Source organism: Bufo gargarizans, chromosome 3 (assembly GCF_014858855.1).
Source record: "Bufo gargarizans isolate SCDJY-AF-19 chromosome 3, ASM1485885v1, whole genome shotgun sequence".
Lineage (NCBI taxonomy): Eukaryota > Metazoa > Chordata > Amphibia > Anura > Bufonidae > Bufo > Bufo gargarizans.
Genome location: NC_058082.1, coordinates 397,971,967 through 397,999,553, shown reverse-complemented (window position 1 = coordinate 397,999,553; position 27,587 = coordinate 397,971,967). Strand labels below are relative to the sequence as shown.

At 44.5% G+C, this 27,587-nt stretch overlaps 1 protein-coding gene across 1 annotated transcript in view; it reads right to left on the bottom strand.

Moving 5' to 3' along the window:
• Window positions 1-27,336, bottom strand: part of PIFO (primary cilia formation) — a 63,339-nt gene extending 36,003 nt beyond the window's left edge. Inside the window, exons 1-4 of the mRNA XM_044288033.1 lie at window positions 27,249-27,336; window positions 26,875-27,017; window positions 24,009-24,107; window positions 20,275-20,408 (exon numbers count right to left, since the gene is read on the bottom strand). Of these exons, the coding sequence (XP_044143968.1) occupies window positions 20,275-20,408; window positions 24,009-24,107; window positions 26,875-27,017; window positions 27,249-27,264 (392 nt within the window). The 5' untranslated portion in view covers window positions 27,265-27,336. The remainder of the gene's footprint in view (window positions 1-20,274; window positions 20,409-24,008; window positions 24,108-26,874; window positions 27,018-27,248) is intronic.
• Between the last annotated feature and the right edge of the window lie 251 nt (window positions 27,337-27,587).

Genomic DNA, 27,587 nt, shown 5'->3' with positions numbered 1-27,587 from the left:
TCCTGTCATACTCGGTCCCAGGACTGTGCAGCGGTCCCATTCTGTGCGCAGGGGTCTCAGTCGCTGTCAGCCCCTTCTGAGCAGGAGCCCATGCAGCTGGGGTTGTTGCTTCTGACAATAGAAGATTCAGCCCGCATGGGAGGGTTTGTTTTTGTTGTGGAGGTATTAATCATTTGGCAAATATTTGTCCCTCTAGGAGATTCAGGCAGTTCTCTGGGAATAATAAAGAAACAAAGAGGAAAAAATCTTTTAAAAATGTTCCGTCTGTTACTATTGGCAGGGTTGAGGCGGAAATTGAAGGTTTTCCGTTTGCTTGTAGTTCCCGTTTTGTCCTGCCTGCTAGGGTGGCAGCTAGAGAGCAAGAGCATTTTTTGTGAGATTTTTGTGGATAGTGGAGCAGCGGTCAATCTCATTGATAGTCAATTCGCAATAGCTCATGGTTTCCAGGTGTGCACTTTGGGAAAGGATATTCCGGTTTTTGCGATTGATTCCGCTCCACTTTCTCAGAAATCATTAAAGGGCATAGTTCACAATATCCGTTTAATTGTGAGTGATGCTCATGTTGAGGATGTGTCATGTTTCGTCCTTAGCGGTTTGCCTACCCCTCTAGTGTTGGGGCTACCGTGGCTCACTAAACATAACCCCACCATTGATTGGCAAGCGAGGCAAATAAATGGTTGGAGTGACTTTTGCAGAGAGAATTGCCTCATGACATCTGTTTCTGAGGTTGCTACTAAGACTGTACCATCTTTTCTCTCTGAATTTTCGGATGTCTTCTCTGAGAGTGGAGTTCAGGATTTGCCCCCGCACAGGGAGTACGATTGCCCTATTAATCTCATCCCAGACGCCAAGCTGCCTAAATCTCGTTTATACAATCTTTCCCAACCTGAGAGGATCGCTATGCGTGCTTATATCTATGAGAGTCTGAGAAAAGGACACATACGACCCTCGAAGTCACCTGTTGCCGCTGGTTTTTTCTTTGTTAAGAAAAAAGATGGTTCTTTAAGACCTTGTCTGGATTTCAGGGAGCTGAACAGTATCACAATTCGTGACCCTTATCCGCTTCCTCTGATTCCGGACCTGTTTAACCAGGTTGTTGGGGCTAAAGTCTTTTCCAAATTAGATCTAAGAGGGGCATACAACCTGGTCAGGGTCAGAGAAGGGGACGAATGGAAGATGGCCTTCAATACACCTGAGGGCCATTTTGAAAATTTGGTTATGCCTTTTGGTTTGATGAATGCCCCAGCCGTTTTTCAGCATTTCGTGAACAGCATTTTTTATCATTTGATGGGAAAATTTGTATTGGTGTATTTGGATGACATTTTGATTTTTTCTCCCGATTTCAAAACTCATAAGGAACATTTACGTCAGGTCTTGCTCATCCTGCGGGAGAATAAATTATATGCAAAACTGGAAAAATGTGTGTTTGCGGTTCCAGAAATTCAATTTCTGGGGTTTCTTCTCTCCGCTTCTGGTTTTCGCATGGACCCCGAGAAGGTCCGCGCTGTGCTTGAGTGGGAGCTTCCTGAGAATCAGAAGGCGCTGATGCGTTTTTTGGGCTTTGCCAATTATTACAGGAAGTTCATTTTGAATTATTCTTCTATTGTTAAACCACTCACTGATATGACCAGAAAGGGGGTAGATTTTTCTTCTTGGTCAGTAGAGGCGCGTAAGGCTTTTTCTGATATCAAGGAGAGTTTTGCTTCCGCTCCCATCTTGGTGCAACCTGATGTTTCTTTACCCTTCATAGTTGAGGTTGATGCTTCTGAGGTGGGTGTGGGGGCGGTCTTGTCTCAGGGTTCCTCTCCTGCCAATTGGCGACCGTGTGCCTTTTTCTCAAGAAAACTCTCCTCCGCAGAGAGAAATTACGATGTGGGAGATAGGGAGTTGTTGGCCATCAAGTTGGCTTTTGAGGAATGGCGCCATTGGCTAGAGGGAGCCAGACACCCTATTACCGTATTTACTGACCATAAAAATCTGGCCTACTTGGAGTCAGCCAAGCGTCTGAACCCGAGACAGGCCAGATGGTCTTTGTTCTTTTCTAGGTTTAATTTTGTTGTCACGTTCCGTCCTGGAGTTAAGAATGTGAAGGCAGATGCCCTGTCACGTTGTTTTCCGGGAGGCGGGAATTTTGAAGACCCGGGTCCCATTTTGGCTGAAGGTGTGGTGGTCTCTGCTCATTTTCCTGAATTGGAGGCAGAGGTGCAGGCAGCCCAGTCAGAGGCTCCTGATATTTGTCCTCCTGGGAGGTTGTTTGTGCCTCTCGCTTTAAGACACAAGATTTTTAAGGAACACCACGATACGGTCCTTGCTCGGCACCCGGGGGTAAGAGCCACACTGGATCTCATCGCTCGGAGATTCTGGCGGCCTGCGCTTCGTAAGTCGGTTGAGGGTTTTGTGGCAGCCTGCGAGACTTGCGCTCGTGCCAAAGTCCCTCATTCACGGCCATCAGGTCCTCTCCTTCCCTTACCCATTCCTTCCCGTCCTTGGACACATCTGTCCATGGACTTCATAACGGACCTGCCTCGTTCCTCGGGGAAGACTGTGATTCTGGTGGTGGTGGACCATTTTAGCAAAATGGTGCATTTCATCCCTTTTCCTGGTTTGCCCAATGCTAAGACGCTGGCGCAGGCATTTATTGATCACATTGTCAAATTGCACGGTATTCCTTCAGACATAGTCTCTGATAGGGGCACGCAGTTTGTTTCCAGATTCTGGAAGGCTTTCTGTTCTCGCTTGGGGGTTCGGTTGTCATTCTCTTCTGCTTTCCACCCGCAGTCGAATGGCCAGACAGAGCGCGTCAATCAGAATCTGGAGACATATCTGCGCTGTTTTGTGGCGGAGAATCAAGGAGGATTGGTGTTCTTTTTTGTCCCTTGCTGAGTTTGCTTTAAATAACCGTCGTCAGGAGTCCTCTGATAAGTCAGCATTTTTTGGTGCATATGGGTTTCACCCGCAGTTTGGGACTTTCTCGGGAGAGGGGTCTTCTGGTTTACCTGATGAGGACAGATTCTCCTCGTCTTTGTCATCTATTTGGCAAAAGATTCAAGATAATCTAAAGACCATGAGTGAGAGATATAAGCGTGTGGCAGATAAGAGACGTGTGCTTGGTCCGGACCTGAATGTTGGTGATCTGGTGTGGTTGTCTACCAAGAATATCAAATTGAAGGTTCCCTCCTGGAAGTTGGGTCCTAGGTTTATTGGGCCTTACAAAATCCTGTCTGTCATCAATCCTGTTGCATACCGTCTTGATCTTCCTCAGACTTGGAAGATCCATAATGTTTTTCATAAGTCCTTATTGAAACCTTATGTTCAACCCATTGTACCCTCGCCTTTGCCTCCTCCTCCGATTATGGTTGATGGGAATCTTGAATTTCAGGTCTCTAGGATTGTGGATTCTCGTCTTGTCCGCGGTTCTCTTCAGTACCTTGTTCATTGGGAGGGGTATGGTCCTGAGGAGAGGATGTGGGTCCCAGTGACGGACATTAAGGCCTCTCGTCTCATCAGGGCTTTCCATAGGTCCCATCCTGAGAAGGTGGGTTCTGAGTGTCCGGAGTCCACTCGTAGAGGGAGGGGTACTGTCACAACCAGACAGCTGAGAAGCTCTGACAGAGGCCTTTCAGAACCTCCCCCTTGAGTTTCTTTGTTGTGGTATTCAGTTCCTCATCTCGTTAGCCTCTCTCAGCTGTCATGTGTTGGACTAATTGCTTCCCTTTAAATTCCTCCCCAGAATGCTTTTCTGGGCGGCTTATACTTCTTCCTGGAGTGTGTGTGCATGCTGATCTTGTGCTCCTGTCTGCTACAAAGTTAAGGTTTGAACATTTATCTGTTATTTTCTGTTTGCTGGATCCCAGGTGACCCTGACTCCCTCCGTATCTTGTGTAGGGAGCCGGTGGTCGTGTCCCCTCACTATTGTAGGGTGCTCAGGGGTTATATAGTCAAGGTACGTGGATATGCAAACTTCCACCATTCGGATCTTTGCATAGGCTGAGCAGCCAGGGAAAGTGCCAGGTCTTCTGCAGGGGTCTCCCTTTGGTTCCTTAGCTCTTGGATCCAGCGAGTCATTTATGCATGTTGCTTTCCCTTGTTTCCTGTACACCGTCCGTGACAGCCTCCTTATAACATCACACTGAGAGCTCGTTCATGTGGATAGTATAGTATTGTCCCCAGCGTCCCTGCACTACATAACATTGTGCCCAGCGTCCCTGCAAAACATGAAATTAAGCACGGCATCCCTGCAATAAATCACATTGTGCCTACTGTCCCTGCAATAAATCGATTTGTGCCCAGCGTCCCTGCAATAAATCGCATTGTGCCCAGCGTCCCCGCAATAAATCACATTGTGCCCGGCTTTTCTAAACTAAATTACATTGTGCCCAGCGTCCCTGCCCTAAATAACATTGTGCCCAACTTCCCTGGTCTATATATTTTACCCCCTTTGATGGTTCTAATAAATAAAATCGTTAGTGGATAAGTGGTTGAGGTTCTCCTGGCACTTACATATCCTGTCTGTGCACCTCCTCGGTACTGCCGCTCGCTCCTATGGGCACGTCCTCTCTCTTTCTCCGCCGCTCGCCTGGAAGGCCGCGCTGCATACAGAGCAAGCGGCTCTGTATCAGACACGGCAGAGAAGAAATTAGATCAGCGCATGCGCGGCTAGCGTGCGCGTTCCTGTGAGAATGGCTGGCCGCCTGGGTGAACAGTAAGTGCGGTCTGCGCAAGCGCGGCCCTATAGATGCGGCCATGGAGCGGTGGCCGTATCTATGGGTTTCCAAATGTAAACAATGCTGCAGAATGGCTGCATTATAAATAATAGAACCTAATTGCAAAAATAGTCTATGGCACTAGGGGAATTTTTTAAGATATGATCTTAAAGATGAGAATACCCATTTAAGCTCTGCTGGCCAGGGAGGCTGAAGCATAGAAGCCTCAGAAACCAGGAGATTAGTTCCTCGCTGAAACATAAGTCTGACTACAGAGAGAAGTGCAGCATAAAGAAGAATCAAAGTTACTAAGTCAGCTTGTCAGTACAGCAGAGAAAGATATAGCAGAATTGAGTTTGCCTGCTAGTTTAATGCTAAAGCCTGCTGGAACCAAGACAAAGCATGTAAGCTGTTGGAAAACACGTTTATTCAAAGGAAAGCTGCTGAACTTCATCTCAAAGTCTGGACTCAAGTTATTTCTTCAAATCCCTTAATTATTCCCCCTATTTATTGCTTTGGAGCCAAAGCCTGGGGTCCAGCGGTATCCAGGTAGGAGCACCGTGACACACATAAAGAGACATTTAGGCCGCAATACACTACTCAGCATTTCTACTAAACCTGGGTTGTGATGGATGGGGCCCTGGGGGGCGGCCCGTTGCAATTTTGGCCTCACAGACAGGATTTACTTTTGTGTCTTTATGCTACAGGCCTACAGATTTAGCATAAAACCCTATAAAAAATGACTTTGCTGCATTTGTTCTGGATTAACATGCGCCGGATTGTGTGCGCCGGCAACCGAGGGGGGAATCCGCAGCAGCCCGAAACCATGATGCCCCCACCACCATACTTCACAGTTGGGATGAGGTTTTGATGTTGGTGTGCAGTGCCTTTTTTTCTCCACACATAGTGTTGTGTGTTTCTTCCAAACAAATCAAATTTGGTTTTATCTGTCCACAGAATATTTTTGCCAGTACTGCTGTGGAACATCCAGGTGCTCTTGGCAAACTGTAAACATGCAGCATGTTTTTTTTGGACAGCAGTGGCTTCCTCTGTGGTATCCTCCCATGAAATCCATTCTTGTTTAGTGTTTTACGTATCATAGATTCGCTAACAGGGATGTTAGCATATGCCAGAGAATTTTGTAAGTCTTTAGCTGACACTCTAGGATTCTTCTTCACCTCATTAAGCAGTTTGCGCTGTGCTCTTGCAGTCATCTTTACAGGACGGCCACTCCTAGAGAGACTAGCAGCAGTGCTGAACTTTCTCCATTTATAGACAATTTGTCTTACCATGGACTGATGAACAGCAAGGCTTTTGGGGATACTTTTATAACCCTTTCCAGCTTTATGCAAGTCAACAATTCTTAATCGTAGGTCTTCTGAGAGTTCTTTTGTGCGAGGTATCATTCACATCACTTGTGAATAGCAAACCCAGAACTGGTGTGTGTTTTTTATAGGGCAGGGCAGCTGTAACCAACACCTCCAATCTCATCTCATTGATTGGACTCTGGTTAGCTGACACCTCACTCCAATTAGCTCTTGGAGATGTAATTAGTCTAGGAGTTCACATACTTTTTCCACCCGCACTGTGAATGTTTACATGGTGTGTTCAATAAAAACATGGTAACATTTAATTCTTTGTGTGTTATTAGTTTAAGCAGACTGTGATTGTCTATTGTTGTGACTTAGATGAAGATCAGATCACATTTTATGACCAATTTGCGCAGAAATCCATATCATTCCAAAGGGTTCACATACTTTTTCTTGCAACTGTATTAGAGATGCTTGGCAAATACATTTTGTACAAAATTATCTGAGCCCGTCTGCCACACGTCAAGACAATCTCTGTAAGACGGGAACCTAACACTAAGTTCACCTGTTATGTGCCATGACAGCAACCATGAAATTCAGGAAGTGTAGGTTCCGCATGCATGCTGGACCCCCTTTGGTTTTTATCATTTTGGTGTGAAATGGCCTCCATTGAATCCAGGGACTACAAGTACCAACATGCATGCAGAGCAAACTAAGCTTTATACTCATGCTAATTTACCCCTGTCACGACCATGGTCATGGTCGTGACTCCTTGGGACCTGCATGCATTTGCCCACGGTCTGGTATTGTTGTCAACCACAGGTGAGGGCTAGTATCTTGCCTCATGTGTGGTTTCCGCTGGCAACTTGTGGTTGTTGGGCAGTGGAGCAGCCTGAGCTGTTTGCTGGGCGGCTCGCTGTCCATGCATGCGGTTGTCTTTGGCAACGTGTGTTTATGTGTGCACTTTCCTTGTCTGGTGTGCACGGGGTTTATTGTGTGTATTCCCCTTTTAGTTGCTGTCTTCCCTTCCCTGGTGTGTGAAGGGTTAATTCCCTTCCTAGTCTGTGAGCACTGGGTGTGTCTGCGTGGGTGTGGCTACATGGGATATTTAACCTCAGTTGAAACCTGAGTTCTGAGGGGTACTCCAGCCTTGTAGTAAGCTGTAGGCACTCTCCTGGTCCCACATACCATCTGCCAGTGAGGACCACCCTTGTGGTCATAAATTGTGATACTATATGTTTATGTGATGTTAAGTTTATGTGTATGTGGTGTTATTATTGCAGCTATGGTTCTGGTCCCTGTGTGTTTATGTGTGCTGTGTCCTTTTATGTTTGTGTGTGGACAGCCAGCACTTGTGTCCAGGGATCCAGTCAGTGTGTCTGTGGCAGGTAGAGGTGGAAGTCTTTCACTCTCCTGCCATATCCATAGTCTGTTTATGGTTACATCCCATTGCAGCTCGGCCAGTTTAGACTCCTGTTTCTCCACATCCAGGAGGAACAGGTGGTCTACCCAGCTCCTAGTTCAGGGATCGGCGGAGGGTGATTAGGGATCCGAGGTTCCTGAGCATGGGCCCTCCTACCTTCAAGGTCGGCTCATGCAGCTAGGAGTCAGGGTTGGATTAGGGATGCGTTAGGAGGTGACCTGCTCCCTAATTCTGTCGTCCCTGGCCGAGCAGCCACTAACATCTTCCGGCATCGCACGGCTGAGGGTTCTCCCCATCCTCAGCCGTGACAACCCGTTCCCGACACATGATGTACTATTATGTCAAAGAAGCCACTGCGTTCCCGCAATTTAACGTAATAGTACGTCATGGTGATCGGCCGGGCAATGGAGCGGTGCGCGTCCGATCACTGCAGGGGCCTAACAGTCCCTGGTAGCCCCTGCTGCATCCACCAGCATCATTGTAAAAGCTGGTGGATTAACCCCTTCTATGCCGCGGTCCGCGCTGACCGCGACATAGAAGGGGTTTGTGTCGAATGAGGGAGCGCATCGAGTCCCCGCACTGCTGTCGCGGGGACTCGATGTGTCAGAAGGCAGCCCGCTGCCATGCAAAGGCTGCCCAATGCCCTGCACGGCATCGGGACATGCCTTCTACGGGTGCCTAGGAGATCCAGCCTCAGGCTGGGTGTCCTAGGCAACCTGTTAGTGTACTATTCACTTTAGTACACGAACAGGCAATGCATTACAATACAGATGTATTGTAATGCATTGCAGAGGGGCTCAGACCCCCAAAAGTGAACTTCAGAAATAAAGTAAAGAAAAAAAATGTAAAAAATGTGTTTTAATAAAATTTATAAAGTTTAAGCAAAAAAAGAAAAAAAAAAACGCACCTTTCCCCTTATTTTATAATAAAAAACAGAAGAAAAAAAACACATATATTAGGTATCACCGCATCCATAAAGACTGGCTCTATAAATATATCACATTTGATCTACCCTGTCCGATAAACACCATTAAAAAAAACGGTGTAAAAAAGCTATTTTTGTCACCTTACATCACAAAAAGTGCAACACCAAGCGATCAAAAAGGCATATGTCCCACAAAATGGTATCAATAAAACTGTCACCTCATCCTGCAAAAAATGAGCCCATACCTAAGAAATCACTAAAAAAAAAAAATATATAGCTCTCAGAACATGGAGACACTAAAACATCATTTTTTTGTTTCAAAACTGCTATTATTGTGCTAAAGTGAAATACATAAAAAAAAATACACATATTAGGTATCGCCGCATCCATAACAACCTGCTGTATAAAAATATCACATGACCTAACCCCTCAGATGAACACCGTAATTTAAAAAAAATAAAAACTGTGTAAATAAAAAGCTATTTTTGTCACCTTTTCATCACAGAAATTGCAACACCAATGCGATCAAAAAGGCATATACCCCCCAAAATAGTACCAATCAAACCATCACCTCAACCTGCAAAAAAGAAACCTTACCTAAGACAATCGGTCAAAAAAATAAATAGCTATGGCTCTCAGACTATGGATACATTAAAACATCATTATTTCGGTTTGAAAAATGCTATTATTGTGTAAAACTTAAATAAATAAGAAAAAGTAGACATATTAGGTATTGCCACATCCTTAGCGATCTGCTCTATAAAAAAGTCACATAACCTAATCCCTCAGGTAAACGCTGTAAAAATAAATAAATAAAAACTGCGCCAAAACAACCAATTTTTGGGTCACCTTGCCCTATAAAGTGTAATAATGAATGATCAAAAATGTATATGTACCCAAAAATGGTACTAATAAAAACGTCAACTCTTCCTGCAAAAAATAAGCCCCTGTACAAGAAGATCGACAGAAAAATAAAAAAAATAGGGCGTTCAGAAAATGGAGATACAAAAACATAATTAAGCATTTTTGAAAACAAAAATTATATAAAACTAAAACAAACATAGAAAGTAGACATATTTGATATCATTGCGTCCATAACAACCTGCTCTATAAAAATACCACATGATATAACCTGTCAGATGAATGTTGTTAAAAATAAAAACTGTGCAAAAACATCCATTATTTGGTGACCTTGCCTCATAAAAAACACAATATAGAGCAATAAAAAAGCATATGTACACCAAATAGTACCAATAAAACTGGCACCTTATCTCATAGTTTCCAAAATGTTGACACTTTTTTGAGTTTCTACTCTAGGGGTGCATCAGGGGGGCTTCAAATGGGACATGGCATCTAAAAACCAGTTCAGCAAAATCTGCCTTCCAAAAACCATATGGCGTTCCTTTCCTTCTGCGCCCTGCCGTGTGGCCATACAGCAGTTTATGACCACATGTGTGGTGTTTCTGTAAACCGCAGAATCGGGGTAATAAATATTGAGTTTTGTTTGGCTGTTAACCCTTGCTTTGCTACTGGAAAAATGGATTGATATGTAAAATCTGCCAAAAAAGTGAAATTCGGAAATTCCATTTTCACTTTCCATTTCTTATGCAACACCTAAAGGGTTAACAAAGTTTGTAAAATCAGCTTTGAATAACTTGAGTGGTGTAATTTCTAAAATGGGGTAATTTTTGTGTTGTTTCTATTATGTAAGCCCCAAAAAGTGACTTCAGACCTCAACTGGTCCTTAAAAAGTGTGTTTTGGAAATTTTCTAAAAAATGTAAAGATTTGCTTCTAAACTTCTAAGCCTTCTAACGTCCCCAAAAAATGAAATGTCATTTACAAAGTGATCCAAACATAAAGTAGACATATGGGAAATGTAAAGTAATAACTATTATACGAGATATGGCTATCTATTATAAACATAGAAACATAGAATGTGTCGGCAGATAAGAACCATTTGGCCCATCTAGTCTGCCCAATATATCTGAATCCTATGAATAGTCCCTGGCCCTATCTTATATGAAGGATAGCCTTATGCCTATCCCATGCATGCTTAAACTCCTTCACTGTATTTGCAGCTACCACTTCTGCAGGAAGGCTATTCCATGCAGGAAGTAGAGCAATGAAAATTTGGGAATTATTCAAAAGATTTGGTAAATTTTGGATTTTTTCATAAATAAAGGTGAAATATATTGACTCAAATTTGTGACTATCATGAAGTACAATGTGTCACTGAGAAAAGAATGGCTTGGATAAGTAAAAGTGTTCCAAAGCTATTACCATATAAAGTGACACACGTCAGATTTGAAACATGTCAAGGCGATCTCTGTAAGACGTGAACCTAACACTAAGTTCACCTGCATGTTGGTACTTGTAGTCCCTGGATTCAATGGAGGCCATTTGGCACCAAAATGATAAAATCCAAAGGGGGTCCAGCATGCATGCGGAACCTACACCCACTAAACTTCATGGTCGCTGTCATGGCACATAACAGGTGAACTTAGTGTTAGGTTCCCGTCTTATAGAGATCGCCTTGACGTGTGGCAGATGGGCACAGATAACTTTGTATAAAATGTATTTGCCAAGCATCTCTAATTTATAAGCATAGCATTAGCAATATATTACATTTTTGTACTTTATTTGGTTTGAAGAGTGCTGTTGCATTGTAGGTTTTATGTTATGTTTTCAGCCATAGCAACTTGCACCTGTGCATTGGGATGTGCTGACTAACCCCTTTTTTTTCTTTGCAGTATGTTCTTCTTGTACCACAAGAGCGGCTCGTCCTCTCAGGCCTAGATGGTATGGGGCGATGAGCCCTAAGTGCAAGCTGCCTTGGAAGAAGTGAGGTGCCACGGCGTAGGCGGCTCGAGCGTCCACTCCGCCACCCAGGAAGAGCAAGCCTGCTGCCCAGCTGAACCCCATGGTTCCACCGGAGGTCACAGTCCATGCTCAGACGATGTGGGATTAAAAGAAGGCTGTCGAGGATTGGGTTGTGCAAGTCCTCGACCAACCACGGAGGAGCTGCAACTGGAGAGATGCCGGGGACCGTCCTATCGTTCTCCATCGAGCGTGGCAGTGGCTTCCTAACGGACAATAAAGACGGCGAGGAGCTGTTCAAAGGCCGAAGGTCTGTAAAATGCTCCTACCTGCCCCAGGCCCGCCATAGTCTGTACAAGGGGGATTATGTCGAGTACACCCCTATAAGCTCTCTTAAGGGAACATTTGCTACTGGGGTGACACTGTTGTCCAAGCCCCTGGTCCCTATGCCAGTAGCTCAGCGCTGACAGGAGGATCCAGCAGCCACAGGCTGCTCCTCCAGGAGACCGCGGAGGGGGTCCTCCGATTTCAAGAGAAGCCGCAGCCCCAGCAAGAGCCACTCATCCTGGGTCTGCCACCGCCATCTACCTTCCAGCTGGGGTACCAAGTGACCACAGCTTTTTCCTACAACCCCACGGTTGTCAACTACCAATTGCCCTGGAAGATGGTGTCGGCGGCAGCAAAAGGTCCCCGGTTCCCTGACACCATGAGCTGAGGCCCAACTACCACAGCCCCTGCATCCTTAGTTTCCCTGTCTCGGCAGGAGGTTCCGGTTATTTAAAGAAAGAAGTGGCTGCCGCCATTGTCAGTGTGATCAGCCAGTCAAAACCAGATGCCGCCACTAGAGGGCAGTAGAGCTCAACCAGCGCAGCCTGTCTCACTTACAAAAGGCAGGTGTTCCCTCTGATGAGCTTTAGCAGTTCTAGCAGCGAAGAGGACTTCAGATACCTCCTCTAAGGAGCTTCCCTTCTGAAAATAAAGATAATGAAACATCATGGACTAACCGGAGCCACATCATGAACTGTTCCTAAAGGGTGACGACGTGTTGGTCATCTTTTTGTTCTGTTCTTGTTAGGACTGCGCCTATCTAACAGCGCCAATTCCTTTTCCCCCTTCTCATGTTAAGTGGGAACCCCTTTTGCTTAGAGTTCTGCTATTTGATATCATACCTTATGTGGATTACAAATTACTCTTGCACTATTTGTTCCAGTTTGGTCCACTCACCAGTTTGGCCCTATTTCATCTCTCCTTCTAAATCCTGGTATGTCTGCATTGAACCTTACTGCTACACCCAGCTTTTCCAGTCTGATATTGTCCACCCCCTCTCATCTCTCCTTCTAAATCCTGGTATGTCTTGTCTAAACTATTAATGTCTCTATTCCTGCTGGATTTATTGAGTATTTGTTTACACTGACTATTTCACCCCTGTATCTGGTCCTCCTTGATTAGAACATATGTAGCCTCCTCCCCTCTTGGTCACACATGATTGATCACTGAGTGGTATAAATCTAAGGTCTTAGGTCTTTTCAGACCTTGGTCTTTCCACTTGCAACATCTCTCAAGTGCAACTCTTAAGTGCACAGACTGAATTATACCAGAATTGGACCAGAAGGCGACCACAGGTAATTACAGACATAGTCAATGCAAACAATGTATACATTTTTCCTCTTAGTCCTCCTACTTTTCCACAACCTCCTGAAATACTCCCACATCCATTCACCCAGCAAGGAACTATTCATCTCTTCTTCCATCTTACCTTCTCATCTGACCGCCTGCACAAACCTGTTTGCAAACATAAAACACTTCCTTCCCAAACACACACAGACACCTCATGCCCTCTCCTATTTTCATCTATTAACACTTTCTCTGCTTCTCCTTACTGCTGGTAATATCTCTCCAAATCCAGGACCCCCTCAGCAAATCCCCACTATCACCTCCATGTCCCACTACAAATCTTTTTCTACGAATTTCTGCAATCCCTTAAACCTAATTACCATTCCCCTGACCCCTGCCCCTTTGGTTCCTCTTGCAGGAGCATTATGGAACGCGCGCTCTGTCCGTAACAAACTGTCGTACATTCATGAACTGTTTATCTCTCAAAACCTTTCCTTTCTGGGTCTCACAGATACATGGCTGACACCCTCAGACACCTCCTCCCCTGCTGCACTCTCTTACAGTGGATTTCAATTCACTCACACCCCCCGCCCCGGCTGCAAACATGGTGGAGGAGTTGGTCTTCTCCTATCAGACACCTGCTCCTACAGCCCAACTCCACTGCCACCCTCCATTACGCTCACCTCATTTGAAGTACACTCTGTTCGCATCTACTCTCCCTCCAACCTTCAAGTAGCAGTCATTTACCGCCCTCCAGGCCCAGCCACCATCTTTCTTGACCACTTTAACACCTGGCTACTACACTTTCTTTCTGCCGACATCCCCACTATCATCATGGGTGACTTCAACATCTCTATTGACACATGCCACTCGGCCGCCTCTAAACTCCTGTCACTCTCTTCCTCCTTTGGCCTATCACAGTGGTCTTCAGCTCCCACCCACAGAGATGGTCACACTCTGGATCTGATCTTTACCCGCTTTTGCTCCCTATCTAACCTTTCTAATTCACCTCTCCCCCTATCTGACCACAACCTACTCACCTTCTCTTCACTGGTCTCTTCTGTAGCCCCCCCTTGGTCCACAAACCAGCACACCCCCGCAGGAACCTTAAACATCTCGACTTTCGCTTGCTTTCTGACTCTCTTCTCCCACTCTCTACCATCTGCTGCCTCCAAGACCCAGAAGCTGCTACCACCCTATATAACACCACAATAAGTACAGCTCTGGACACTGTTGCCCCCCTCACACACAACAAAATCCGGAAAATCAACAGACAACCCTGGCACACCAACCTGACCAAAAAACTCAGACAAGCTTCCAGGGCTTCTGAGCGGCGATGGAAAAAATCCCCTTCTAAAGATCATTTCACTGCATACAAGCAATCCCTTCTCATATTCAAATCCTCACTCGCTGATGCAAAACAGGCCTACTTCTCATCTCTCATATCTTCCCCGTCACATAGCCCTAAACATCTTTTTAGCACTTTTAACTCCCTTCTCCGCCCCCCAGCGCCCCCACCCTCTCCTCTCTTCTCAGCTGAGGACATTGCCAAATATTTCAAACAAAAGATAGTCCACATCAGAGAAAGCTTTACTACACAGTCCCCACAGACCCTCTCTACAACTGCTCGCTCCTCTCCCCCCAAAACCCGCTTCTCCACCATTACAGAAGAAAAACTCTCCACTCTACTCTCCAAATCTCATCTGACCACCTGTGCACTTGACCCAATCCCATCCCACCTCATCCCTAACCTCAATGCAGTGTTTATCCCAGCCCTAACTCATCTATTCAATCTATCACTAAACTCTGGTGTCTTCCCCTCTGCTTTTAAACATGCTACTATTACACCCATCCTCAAAAAGCCTTCACTTGACCCATCTTCCTTGTCCAGTTATCGCCCCATATCACTTCTTCTGTATGCCTCAAAGCTATTTGAACAACATGTCCATTCAGAACTGTCCTCCCATCTCTCCTACTGCTCCCTCTTTGACCGCCTACAATCTGGCTTCTGAACCCACCACTCGACCGAGACTGCCCTTACCAAAGTCACCAATGACCTACTGACAGCCAAAACCAAGAAACAATACTCTGTCCTCCTTCTCCTTGACCTGTCCTCTGCCTTCAACACTGTTGACCACTCCCTTCTGTTGCAAACTCTCTCATCTCTTGGCATCACTGACCTGGCCCTCTCCTGGATCACATCATACCTCACAGACCGGATGTTTAGCGTCTCCCACTCCCGCACCACCTCCTCGTCTCATTCCCTCTCTGTTGGTGTCCCGCAAGGCTCTGTCCTAGGACCCCTGCTCTTCTCAATCTACACTTTTGGCCTGGGACAGCTCATAGAGTCCCATGGCTTTCAGTATCACTCCTATGCTGACGACACACAAATCTACCTCTCTGGTCCAGACATCACCACCTTACTATCAAGAATCCCACAATGTCTATCTTCTATATCATCCTTCTTCGCCTCTAGCTTTCTTAAACTTAACATGGATAAGACAGAATTCATAATCTTTTCCCCATCTTGTTCAACCCCCCCAACAGACCTATCTATCACGATCAATGGCTGCACACTCTCCCCAGTCAACAAAGCCCGCTGACTTGGAGTGACCTTAGATTCTGCCCTTTCCTTCCGACCGCACATCCAAGCCCTTTCCACCACCTGCCGCCTCCAACTCAAAAACATCTCCCGCATCCGTGCTTTCCTTAACTTTGAATCTGCGAAAATGCTTGTACATGCCCTCATTATTTCCCGCCTAGACTACTGCAACATTCTCCTCTGTGATAAAATGAAATAAAATGAGTCACTAGGTTTCAACGGTACTTGCGCTGCTGGTCTCCTGAAATGAAGTGGGTTCTTCACAAATGCAAAGTTTTAATGTAGTGGGACCGCGCTGCTCCTTGTTCACACAAGGCGTTTTTCCAGGAATGCAGGTAATCACTTTCTCTGGCTCAAGACAGACACCCTTTAGTTGGATAGTGGTGTGCTTCAACCCAGATTGAAGCTCAGCAAATCTATGCTGGATCGTTAAAGGCTTTTCTGCAAGATGTCATAAATCACACAATAGTGAGAGTACCTCCGGCACAGTAAAAACTTTCTGTTTTATTATACTCACAGCTTCGTCAGGGGCGAGAATCTGATTCGCCCCTGACGAAGCTTTATGTGAAACCGGGGTCGGGCTGTGCAGAAAGAATACTATCATATTGATATGCTGAATAACCTTCTTACTTCTGTGAGTATAATAAAACAGAAAGTTTTTACTGTGCCGGAGGTACTCTCACTATTGTGTGATTTATGACATCTTGCAGAAAAGCCTTTAACGATCCAGCATAGATTTGCTGAGTTTCAATCTGGGTTGAAGCACACCACTATCCAACTAAAGGGTGTCTGTCTTGAGCCAGAGAAAGTGATTACCTGCATTCCTGGAAAAATGCCTTGTGTGAACAAGGAGCAGCGCGGTCCCACTACATTAACATTCTCCTCTGTGGCCTTCCATCTAGCACTCTCGCACCCCTCCAATCTATCCTCAACTCTGCTGCCCGACTAATCCACCTCTCACTCTATTACTCCTCTGCCTCTCCTCTCTGCCAATACCTTCACTGGCTCCCCATTGCCCAACGAATCCACTTCAAAGTAGTAACAAACACATACAAGGCCGTCCATAACCTGTCCCCTCCCTACATCTCTGAGCTACTTTCCCTGATACACCCCCACACGCACTCTCCGATCCTCACAAGACCTCCTTCTCTCCTCTTATCGCCTCTTCCCACAATCGACTCCAAGATTTCTCCCGGGCATCCCCCATACTCTGGAACTCGCTACCCCAACATATCAGACTCTCACCTACAGTGGAATCCTTCAAAAGAAACCTGAAAACCCACCTCTTCAGACAAGCCTACAACCAGTGACCCTGCTGCCTCTATACCGCCATGACCAACTTAACCCGCACCTACTGTGTCCTTCTCCCATACCATGTAGATTGTAAGCCCTCTCTCCTTCTGTACCAGTTTGTAACTCATCTTGTTTATGATTAGTGCAATTGTCTTTATTATGTATGTGCACCCCTTATCATTTGTACAGTGCTATGGAATGAATGGCGCTTTAATAATAAATAATAATAATAATAATTTCAACTTTTCACTGTGTATTCAATTACCCCTTAATTCCACATTTTTGCTCCCTGTACTGCCTACTTTTACCTGTGCTTAAAATAGGGTTGCTAGGCATGGTCCGTCTATCTGTTGAAGGACGGAGCACGCAGCGTGCAGGCTCACATTACTGACAGCCAGGGACTGTAAGTAAATGATTAAAGCCAGGTCCTCCCCAGCAGCTGATAACAGTGCCTGGGCTGTGTGTACTTCTCCCTGTCCCTGCACTTGGCAGACACTCCCTCACTCAGCAGAGTTGAACAAGCGCACAACAGGGAAGGGAAATCTGCCATCTGTTCAGTGTATAAATGTGGTAAGAGGACCCCTTTGTGCTGCAGGAGATTAACCCTTTAGGGGGAGGGCTCTGGTTACTGACACTTTTGGGGGGCTATTGTTACTGGCTAGTGAGGGCAGGCGGGATTAGCCTCAGGGTAAGGGCAGTGGCAGCCATCTTAACTGAATAGTGTAATTGCAGTTTTTTACAGACTGGTTGCTAAGGGCTGAATCTTATTAAATATGGGGTAAGTCAGTCTAATAGTAACTGATTCTGGAATATCATGTTATTAGTAACTACATATATGAAAATTGAAATTAGGGTCCAAATGTGACAGTTATCCTTTAACAAGCCAGCATCCAAAGAATAGACTCAAACTCATACCTGAGCTTTTTGCAGTCTCTGATGTGAAAATTATCTGCTTTCTATATTTGCACTATATTTTTGCACTGATGTTTTAAAATTTTAGCAACGTTTAAGCACGTTTTAGCCCATTGTCCGGACTCTATTTTGGGTACCGTAATGTGACCTATGATGCACTTTTAAATGGACTTTGGTACAATAATATTGTTAGCCAGATAGTTAGCACCTTACTTATATGATCTTATGGACTGCCTCTGAGGACGTTAATACTAATGGTCTTATGTTACCTTGTGTAAGCTTAGAAAGCCTAGGCATGGTACTATATTATTGCTACACAAGGGGGACCAAGTGGTAAGTCACAAGGTCTAACAACGTCAAAGGTAACCCCGCTGCTGATAAATGTGTGTTTATGTATGCCTAGATGTCCGAAGGCCTTGTGTGCAGCCTTAAGGAAATATGTTTAGCTACCAGTTTAGTCATCTAGGTGACTGTGCAAAAAGCTTTTTCTAGACCTTGGTGCTGCGAAGGGATTACAGGATGAAGTCATCCTTCTATTTGGGAGCATTTAATAGTATCATGGAGGGATTACAGTACATGACACTCCCATGTTTCTGGTGGTACTAGGGGCTCAGTATCGACATTGGGAGTATTTGAGCGCTTTATGCAGTCTTTTTGGTTCTCTGGTTATTACCGAGAGGGACAACTGTGAATGGACACCCTACTCATTCGGGCAGGAACCTAGTGGTAGCCATTGTTATGTTAGTCTATGTATGCATGTAATAGAAAATAGTCTCATGCAGCACTCTAATTTCCCCTTGGGTACCCTTAAAGCAGACCCTAAGCAATAGCCACGGGTGGCTTAGTTTTAAGTAAGGGGGTATGTGAGTGGTATTACCACTTCTGCACCTTGCTTCTATCTTTTATTGTCCAACCTGTATGTCACCTATATATTTATTTCCAGGTCCCTCAACACTGCATTTATAATAATGTTATGTAACTGTTCATGTTATGTGCCTGGTTCATGGCACAGCTATCTTAGATAGAATTAAAACTCTCCCTTCTAACCCCCCTCTGTAGGAAAGTGGGCTAGTGTCACCGCCACTTCTGTGAGAAGATCTGTTAGATGTTCTTCTCTACCTGCATGACGTTCTTTGTTTTGGTTTCACTTTGTCATCTCCTTTCCTTCTCCCAGCTGTCACCTATTTACACTAATTGTCTCCCTTTATATTCCCTCCCATACTGCCTCACTTTGCGGTTTATACTTCTTCCTGGATTGTATTCACTGCTGGATGCTGCTTCTGCTGATTCCTCAGATAAGTCTGTTTCCTTTATTTGTATTTCCTTGTTGTCCCCTCACTATTATAGGGTTTTCAGGTGTCACATAGTATTAGGTACATGGACATGCAATCGTCTACCATAAAAACCTTTGCATGGGCATAGCAGTCAGGGAGAGCTCTAGGGGTTTTATAGGGCTCACCTATATGCTCCTTAGTTTGGGATCAAGCCAGTCGGATGTTTATTTATAAGTTCCAGCTTTCTGCAACACCATCTGTGACAGCTAGTCCTATTTCCTGAAGGAAGGGTGGGGACCAGTTCGATTTAGAGTTTACTTTTCCCCCTGCAAGTGGAACAGTGTGCAGGGGCAAATCTCTGCTGGATGTGCCCACGCCAGCCAGAGCACCTTAGGCTCTGCTGTCCAGGGAGGCTGAAGCATAGAAGCCTCAGAAGCCAGGAGATTAGTTCCTCGGCTGAAACATAACTCCGATCACGGAGAGAAGTGCAGCATAAAGAAGAATCAAAGTTACTAAGTCAGCTTATCAGTACAGCAGAGTGAGAGAAAGATAATGATGATAGTAGAGTTGAGTTTGCCTGCCAGTTTAGTGCTAAAGCCTGCTGGAACCAAGACAAATCTTGTAAGCTGTTGGAAGAAACATTTATTCAAAGTAAAGCTGCTGTTGGACTTCATCTCAAAGTCTGGACTCAAGTTATTTCTTCAAATCCCTCAATTATTTCCCCTATTTACTTCTTTGGAGCCAAAGCCTGGAGTCCAGCAGTATCCATGTAGGAGCACCGTGACACACATAAAGAGACATTTAGGCCGCACTACTCCACTCGGCATTCCTACTACACCTGGGATGTGATATAGAGGGCCATGGTGTGAGGCGCCCATTGCACATGCTAGGACACAGCTCTAGGATACAGTTCTGCTCCCAGCATTCTCATGTCTAGCCCTGTCAATAAAGGGGTAGATAGAGTGCACAGAGCACAGGGGGTGTTACAAAGCAGTGCTTCAAGGGTTCAGACCCACCTCCTTGCTCATTTGCATATGAATAGCACACATATTTGTCTGCAGCTATTTAGCATAAAGGCATATAAGAAAAGTATAGTTTTAATCAACATGATGAGCCCTACCAGGTAGTATGCCCAGTTTAATGGGGTTGATCATGCTGACAGAGCCTCTTGAAATCTGCATCATGTCAATTTCTATGTGGATTTTTCTTAAAATTTCATCAACTTAATTGCTACAATAATACACTGTGGATTTTCTGTCCTCAAATGTACCTGCCATGTGTGAACATATTCTTATTAGTTTACAGCAGAAGCCAATTAATACCTAATTTGTATCACCTAGAATATTTTCTTTTTGTAGTATTTATGGCACACATTTCTTCTAGTCACAAAAAGATATTACCTAGGGTTTAAAATGATATTCGTCTTCTTCTCTGGAAATCGTACAGCTTTGATGTTAAAAGGCGCATAGCTTGGTGAGAATGCATGTTCTCTGGACCAGAATGCCTGATACTCTGCTGGACTAGGCGTTTGCAGCTAGAAAATACAACAGATTTACTAAGCGCATGAATAAAATCTGGGAACATATAACAGCATCCTTAAGGTATATGCACACAGCAGTATAGTTTATGTGGATTTTGTGCACCAAATTCACAGGTGAATATGTGTGAGGCCTCATGCACACGACAGTATTTTTTCACGGTCCGCAAAAACGGGGTCCGTGATCCGTGACCATTTTTTCGTCCGTGGGTCTTCCTTGATTTTTGGAGGATCCACGGACATGAAAAAAAAGTTGTTTTGGTGTCCGCCTGGCCGTGCGGTGCCAAACGGATCCGTCCTGAATTACAATGCAAGTCAATGGGGACGGATCCGTTTGACGTTGACACAATATGGTGCCATTTCAAACGGATCCGTCCCCATTGACTTTCAATGTAAAGTCTGGAGTCCCTTTTATACCATCTGATCGGAGTTTTCTCCAATCCGATGGTATATTTTAACTTGAAGCGTCCCCATCACCATGGGAATGCCTCTATATTAGAATATACTGTTGGATATGAGTTAGATCGTGAAAACTCATTTCCGACAGTATATTCTAACACAGAGGCGTTCCCATGGTGATGGGGACGCTTCTAGTTAGAATATACTACAAACTGTGTACATGACTGCCCCCTGCTGCCTGGCAGCACCCGATCTCTTACAGGGGGCCGTGATCAGCACAATTAACCCCTCAGGTGCGGCACCTGAAGGGGTTAATTGTACTATCATATCCCCCTGTAAGAGATCAGGGCTGCCAAGCAGCAGGGGGCAGACCCCCCCCTCCCCAGTTTGAATATCATTGGTGGCCAGTGCGGCCCCCCTCCCTCCCTCCCTCCCTCCCTCTATTGTAATAATTTGTTGGTGGCACAGTGTGCGCCCCCCCGGCCCCCCCCTTCCTCCCTCTATTGTAATAATTCGTTGGTGGCACAGTGTGCGCCCCCCATCGCCCCCCCCCTTCCTCCCTGTATTGTAATAATTATTCGTTGCAAGCTGCGATGTCTGTGTCCGGCCGGGAGCTTCTCCTACTGGTAAGTGACAGGTCTGTGCGGCGCATTGCTAAATGAACTGTCACTTACCAGTAGGTGGAGCTCCCGGCCGGACACAGACATCGCAGCTCCCAGGTAAGTATGAATCTTTTACTATTGTACTATTGCTAAGTAACCATGGCAACCAGGGCTGCAGTAGCCTCCTGGTTGCCATGGTTACCGATCGGAGCCCCAGCGATTAAACTGGGTCTCCGATCGGAACTCCACTGCCACCAATGATCGGGGGTGGGGGGGGGAGATGGGAGGCCGCACACTGGCCACCAATGTTGTTAATGCTATATGCTATAGAGGGAGGGGGGCCGTTGGGGGGCGCACACTGTGCAACCAACGAAAAATTATTACAATACAGGGAGGAAGGGGGGGGGCGATGGGGGGCGCACACTGTGCCACCAACTAATAATTATTACAATACAGGGAGGAAGGAGGGGCCGATGGGGGGCACACACTGTGCCACCAACAAATTATTACAATAGAGGGAGGGAGGGGGGGGCCGCACTGGCCACCAATGATATTCAAACTGGGGAGGGGTCTGCCTCCTGCTGCCTGGCAGCCCTGATCTCTTACAGGGGGATATGATAGTACAATTAACCCCTTCAGGTGCCGCACCTGAAGGGGTTAATTGTGCTGATCAAGGCCCCCTGTAAGAGATCGGGTGCTGCCAGGCAGCAGGGGGCAGTCTTGTACACAGTTTGTAGTGTATTCTAACTAGAAGCGTCCCCATCACCATGGGAACGCCTCTGTATTAGAATATACTGTTGGATATGAGTTTTCACGAAGTGAAAACTTAGATCTGAAAAAGCTTTTATGCAGACGGATCTTCGGATCCGTCTGTATGAAAGTAACCTACGGCCACGGATCACGGAAACGGATGCCAATCTTGTGTGCATCCGTGTTCTTTCACGGACCCATTGACTTGAATGGGTCCGTGAACCGTTGTCCGTCAAAAAAATAGGACAGGTCTTATTTTTTTGACGGACAGGATACACGGATCACGGTGCATTTTCCGATTTTTCCACGGACCCATTGAAAGTCAATGGGTCCGCGAAAAAAAAAACGGAAAATGGCACAACGGCCACGAATGCACACAACGGTGGTGTGCATGAGGCCTTACTTGCAGATTGTGATGTGGATTTGCCCAAATCTCACCCTTTGCATTGCAATGGGTGAAATCGTCACAGAAAATCGGCACAAAAAAAAAATTACATGCTGTGTTTTACAACAGTTCAATTTCTGCACAAAAAATTTCCACACTGTAGATGAAATTTTGAAAAATGCATCTAATTATTGGTATTTTATTATGCTACAGAGTTTCTGCATGAAAATCTGCACAGAAATCCACCTATAATATGTACCGTCTACATATATCCTTAGTTCTTAATCTGAAAGTAATTTTGTCTTTTTTACATATACCCATGCTAAATGAGAGAAATGTCTCTGTAAATTGACAACTTTGTATAATTTTTTTTTTAAAGTTGTCATTTACAGAGATATTTCTCACACACAGTATGGGTATATGTAAAAATACACCCCAAAACACATTGCCCTGCCCTACTTCTTCTAAATACGGCGATACCACATGTGTGACACTTTTTTGCAACCTAGGTGCACAAAGGGGCCCAAATTCCAATGAGTACCTTTAGGATTCCACAGGGCATTTTTACGCATTTGGATTCCAAACTACTTCTTACGCTTTAGGGCCCCTAAAATGCCAGGGCAGTATAAATACCCCACAAGTGACTCCATTTTGGAAAGAAGACACCCCAAGGTATTCTGTGAGGGGCATGGCGAATTCATAGAAGATTTTTTTTTTGGGCACAAGTTAGCGGAAATGTTTTTTTTTTTTCGTACAAAGTCTCATATTCCACTAACTTGTGACAAAAAATAAAATCTTACATGAACTCACCATACCCCTCACGGAATACCTTGGGGTGTCTTCTTTCCACAATGGGGTCACATGTGGGGTATTTATACTGCCCTGGCATTTTAGGGGCCCTAAAGCGTGAGAAGTAGTTTGGAATCCAAATGCGTAAAAATGCCCTGTAAAATCCTAAAAGTACTCATTGGAATTTGGGCCCCTTTGCGCACCTAGGCTGCAAAAAGTGTCACACGTGTGGTATCGCCGTACTCAGAAGAAGTAGGGCAATGTGTATTGGGGTGTATTTTTACATATACCCATGCTGGGTGAGAGAAATATCTCTGTAAATTGACAACTTTGTATACATTTTTTTTTTTAAGTTGTCATTTACAGAGATATTTCTCACACACAATATGGGTATATGTAAAAATACACCCCAAAACACATTGCCTGACTTCTTCTGAGTACGGCGATACCACATTGACACTTTTTTGCAGCCTAGGTGCACAAAGGGGCCCAAATTCCAATGAGTACATGAACTCACCATACCCCTCACCATGCAGTGCGGGGACCAGCCGCAGCGCAGGGAGTGGGGAGCCAGGTATGTAGATTCAGTGCGAGGGGCCTGGGCATATGGGCTACATTTTTTTTGTCTCGGATAACCCTTTAACTCTTTTTAGGATCAGAATGAACTACTACCTTATTGTTTTTTGGAAAGCGTGGCGCTGTCCTGGCTCCCATTATGTAACCTTTCTTACTTGTAGGTCTTCTTTCTTGAAGATATTCTAAGCTGGTAACCTGGTAACATATAATTATATAACTATAATTGAGTCAAAAAGGAAATATTGAAATGAAATAAAGAGTTTACCCACAAAGTACATTCATCATCTTTCCACAGGACTATTGAATTGGTAAACCCCCACTGAGCAACATAATGGGGTATGGAGTCCCCATTCCTCCTCACACATGACTGCAGCGAGGAGTTCACAAAGAGCGTTGTTCTAGCATGAACCAACCTAGCTGACAGATATATGGGGTCATTTATCAAACTGGTGTAAAGTAGAACTGGCTTAGTTGCCCATAGAATCAGATTCCACATTTCATTTTTGACAGCTCCTTTGGAAAATGAAAGGGGGGATCTGGTTGATTGCTGTGGGCAACTAAGCCAGTTCTAATTTACACCTGTTTAATAAATGATCCCAATAGTTTTGCTGTCCGTGAGCTTTAGAGCTAACTTGTCAGATTAAGGCCTCATGCACACGGCCGTTGCCGTATTGTGGCCCTCATACAGCGGGTCTGCAATACACGGCCACAAGCCGTGTGCACCCTGCATCACGGATGCGAGCCCATTCACATGGGTCCGCAATCCGGGAGATGCGGTGCAGAACAGAAGCACGCATCGGTGTTACTATCCGTGCCTCCGCACTGCAAAAAAATAAAACATATTCTATTTTTTTACGGTGCGGACGTGTCACGGACCCATTCAAGTTGAATGGTCTCGATCTGTCCCAGCCACCGCATGGATGTTGCCCATGCTTTGCGGACTGAAAATTGCGGTCCCCAATGCACGGAAAGGCTGTGTGCATGAGGCTTTAGCTTAATATCTGACAGGATAGTGCATACTTTTAATCTAAAACTGTGGCACATACATAAACATAGATAAAACATAAATTGGGACTGCTGGGACATATCAGTTAAACTAAACCTCTTTTTTGCCCCCAAGTATAGTTAGGAGAATTGGGAATGTAGCCTTGAGAATGTGAATCAATCAAAAGATCTGTATCTAAGCATAAAATATTGAGTAGTTGGGGAGTCAACTATCTTAATCTATATATATATATATATATGATTTTTATTACATTGCATGTTTGGAAAATGCTTCTAACGCATCCATTTTTAACTGTATAGGAAAGCATCCAGAGGTATCCCCAAAAAATATATTGTCCATTTTATTTTTATTTTTTACCATGGGAGACTATGGCCAATATATGTCACTGTATGCCTGTACAGTGGCATACATTGGAGTTTCAGTGATAGCACACCTTCTGGGCTATAGTCACTAATACAAAGAACTACTCATGTTTCTGCAGTCTACATAGGAAATTCTTTACAGTCCATTCACCATGTGACAATGCTGAAGCACCTAGCTTTCTTGATCCTGTCACATGACATTTCAAGGAGGGGGGAAGCGCATGAGGAAGGGAGTGTGGTCCCCCAAAATGTTGCATAGACTGCACATGTATCTTTGGAATAAAGGAATTTCCTAAGTGGACTGCAGAAATGTGAGTGGTCCTGTGTATTTATGAATATACTGTAGCTCAGAAGGTGTGCTATTGACTTACACCGAGTATTGAAACATTTGAAAGTGGTGGATCAGAATCTTCCATCAGAAGAATGTGTCGGAAAATTCTCCTTATGTACATATACCTTTGGAGAAAGGTTCAAATATGATGTGAACAGAACCTTATAGTCCTCACAGTGATGGTGAGAAAACAGCCAATAAGGATGGTACATGACATGGTCCTCTATTCTTCAACTAACTAAAAACATGAAATTCAAAAGAAACCCTTTGAGGCCTTGTTTACACTTCAGGGAATCATGGACCTGTGATGTGTTCTTCACAGACAGTACATGTAACCATTGACTTTTAATGTGTCTGTTTACACGTCAGTAGTTTTCCACTGACCATAGATCAGAGGGTCCATGGTGCGGACTAAACACCCAATAGAAGAATATGGGTCCATGAACAATCTCTAATACAACACAGATGGAATGCATGTTTGGTCCATTTTCCACTGACCACTGGTAGTAGATGCTCTGAAAGTACATTTTTAGCTGAGCAGTGTATGTGGAATATGGATGACACACGGAGTGCAAGAAACAGACACATAGAGCAAACATGGATTTGTGATCAACATCTTCACAGATGAAACAGATGGATTTTCCACAGACACAGGAATGTGAATAAAGCGTAATGGCTGTATACTGACTCTAGATGTTAAGAAGTAGTGCTATGAAATTATCCTACAACACCTTAAATTTCAAATTTTACTTAGTTTTCTAGTGCTGAGGTTGTCTCCACTAAAGTTAGAAAATAGACAATCTGTGGTAATAATGCAACATGTATGTAACTTATGTACCAACATATATGCTGGAAAACTCTACCCATGTATACAAGTCTATGCCATACAGCGGCGCAATTATGCAATAAAAAAATTATACCGTGTGAAATACATTTTATTGTTAGATGTCTTTGTATTTGAAGTATATTCACATGGGGCAAAAATGCATGCTGTTTTTCCAATGCCATTTTAATATGGTTTTAACTGCACCTCATCCTCATTACATGTGAATATTTGCCATACAAACCATATGCATGCTGTATAAGCTGCTGCAGTTTCCAGTAAAAAGTGTAAATGTGTTTTAAAATCCTACTCACATATATCATCTGAATTCTGAATTTATTCCACTACACTAATATGCTGCTGAAAAAAAAAAAAAAAAAACAGAACTATGCTGCGTGTGAACACGAAATATAAAATAATAAAATATTACATTTACCCACCTCCTCATACTTGTAAGATCCAGGTCCACGGTTTGGAGCTCCCCTGATAGGGGAAAGATCATTGCCCAGGCGGTCTGGGGCACAGTAATAAGGGAAGTGTTTTCTCTCCTGTGTACTGCCAAAGCAGATCCTCTTCAAGACTTCTGAAGTGTCAAAGACAGAATCAATCATAGAAAAAAGCACCAATATATAATGTACAGTAAAATGGAAAATTCTGTGAGCAAAGCTCCCAGGTTCCCTGGAGTACCCAAAACTATTCAGCTAACCTATGGAAGAATTTCTAATTTTCTTAATGTCTGTTATATATTTTATTTGTGGGTATTTTATCTTCAGACCTTTCAATATTTGCTATAGTCGTCTTCATCCAGCATTACCTGGTTCATGCTCCATGCTTTCTTCCAGCTTGTGTACATTCAGTTGTTATGGTCACACAGGTTGAGTTTATGATTGTGTTTAGTTTTGGCTCCCCCTGCTGGTCATATGCAGCAAGCACAAACCAGCTTCGCAGGCTTTCTTGGAACCTGAGCAAAACCTGTAGGTGTTAATGTTTCTGCCCAGATCCCAGCGTTTTTTTTTTCTTTTCAGTTGGCTCTTCTGTTCTCCCACTATGGCCCCCTTCCATTATTGCTCCTGATATCTAAGGCTAGTTTCACACTAGTGCCAGGGATCTGGCGGGCTGCTCTCGCAGGGTACAGCCTGACTGATCTCTCTAC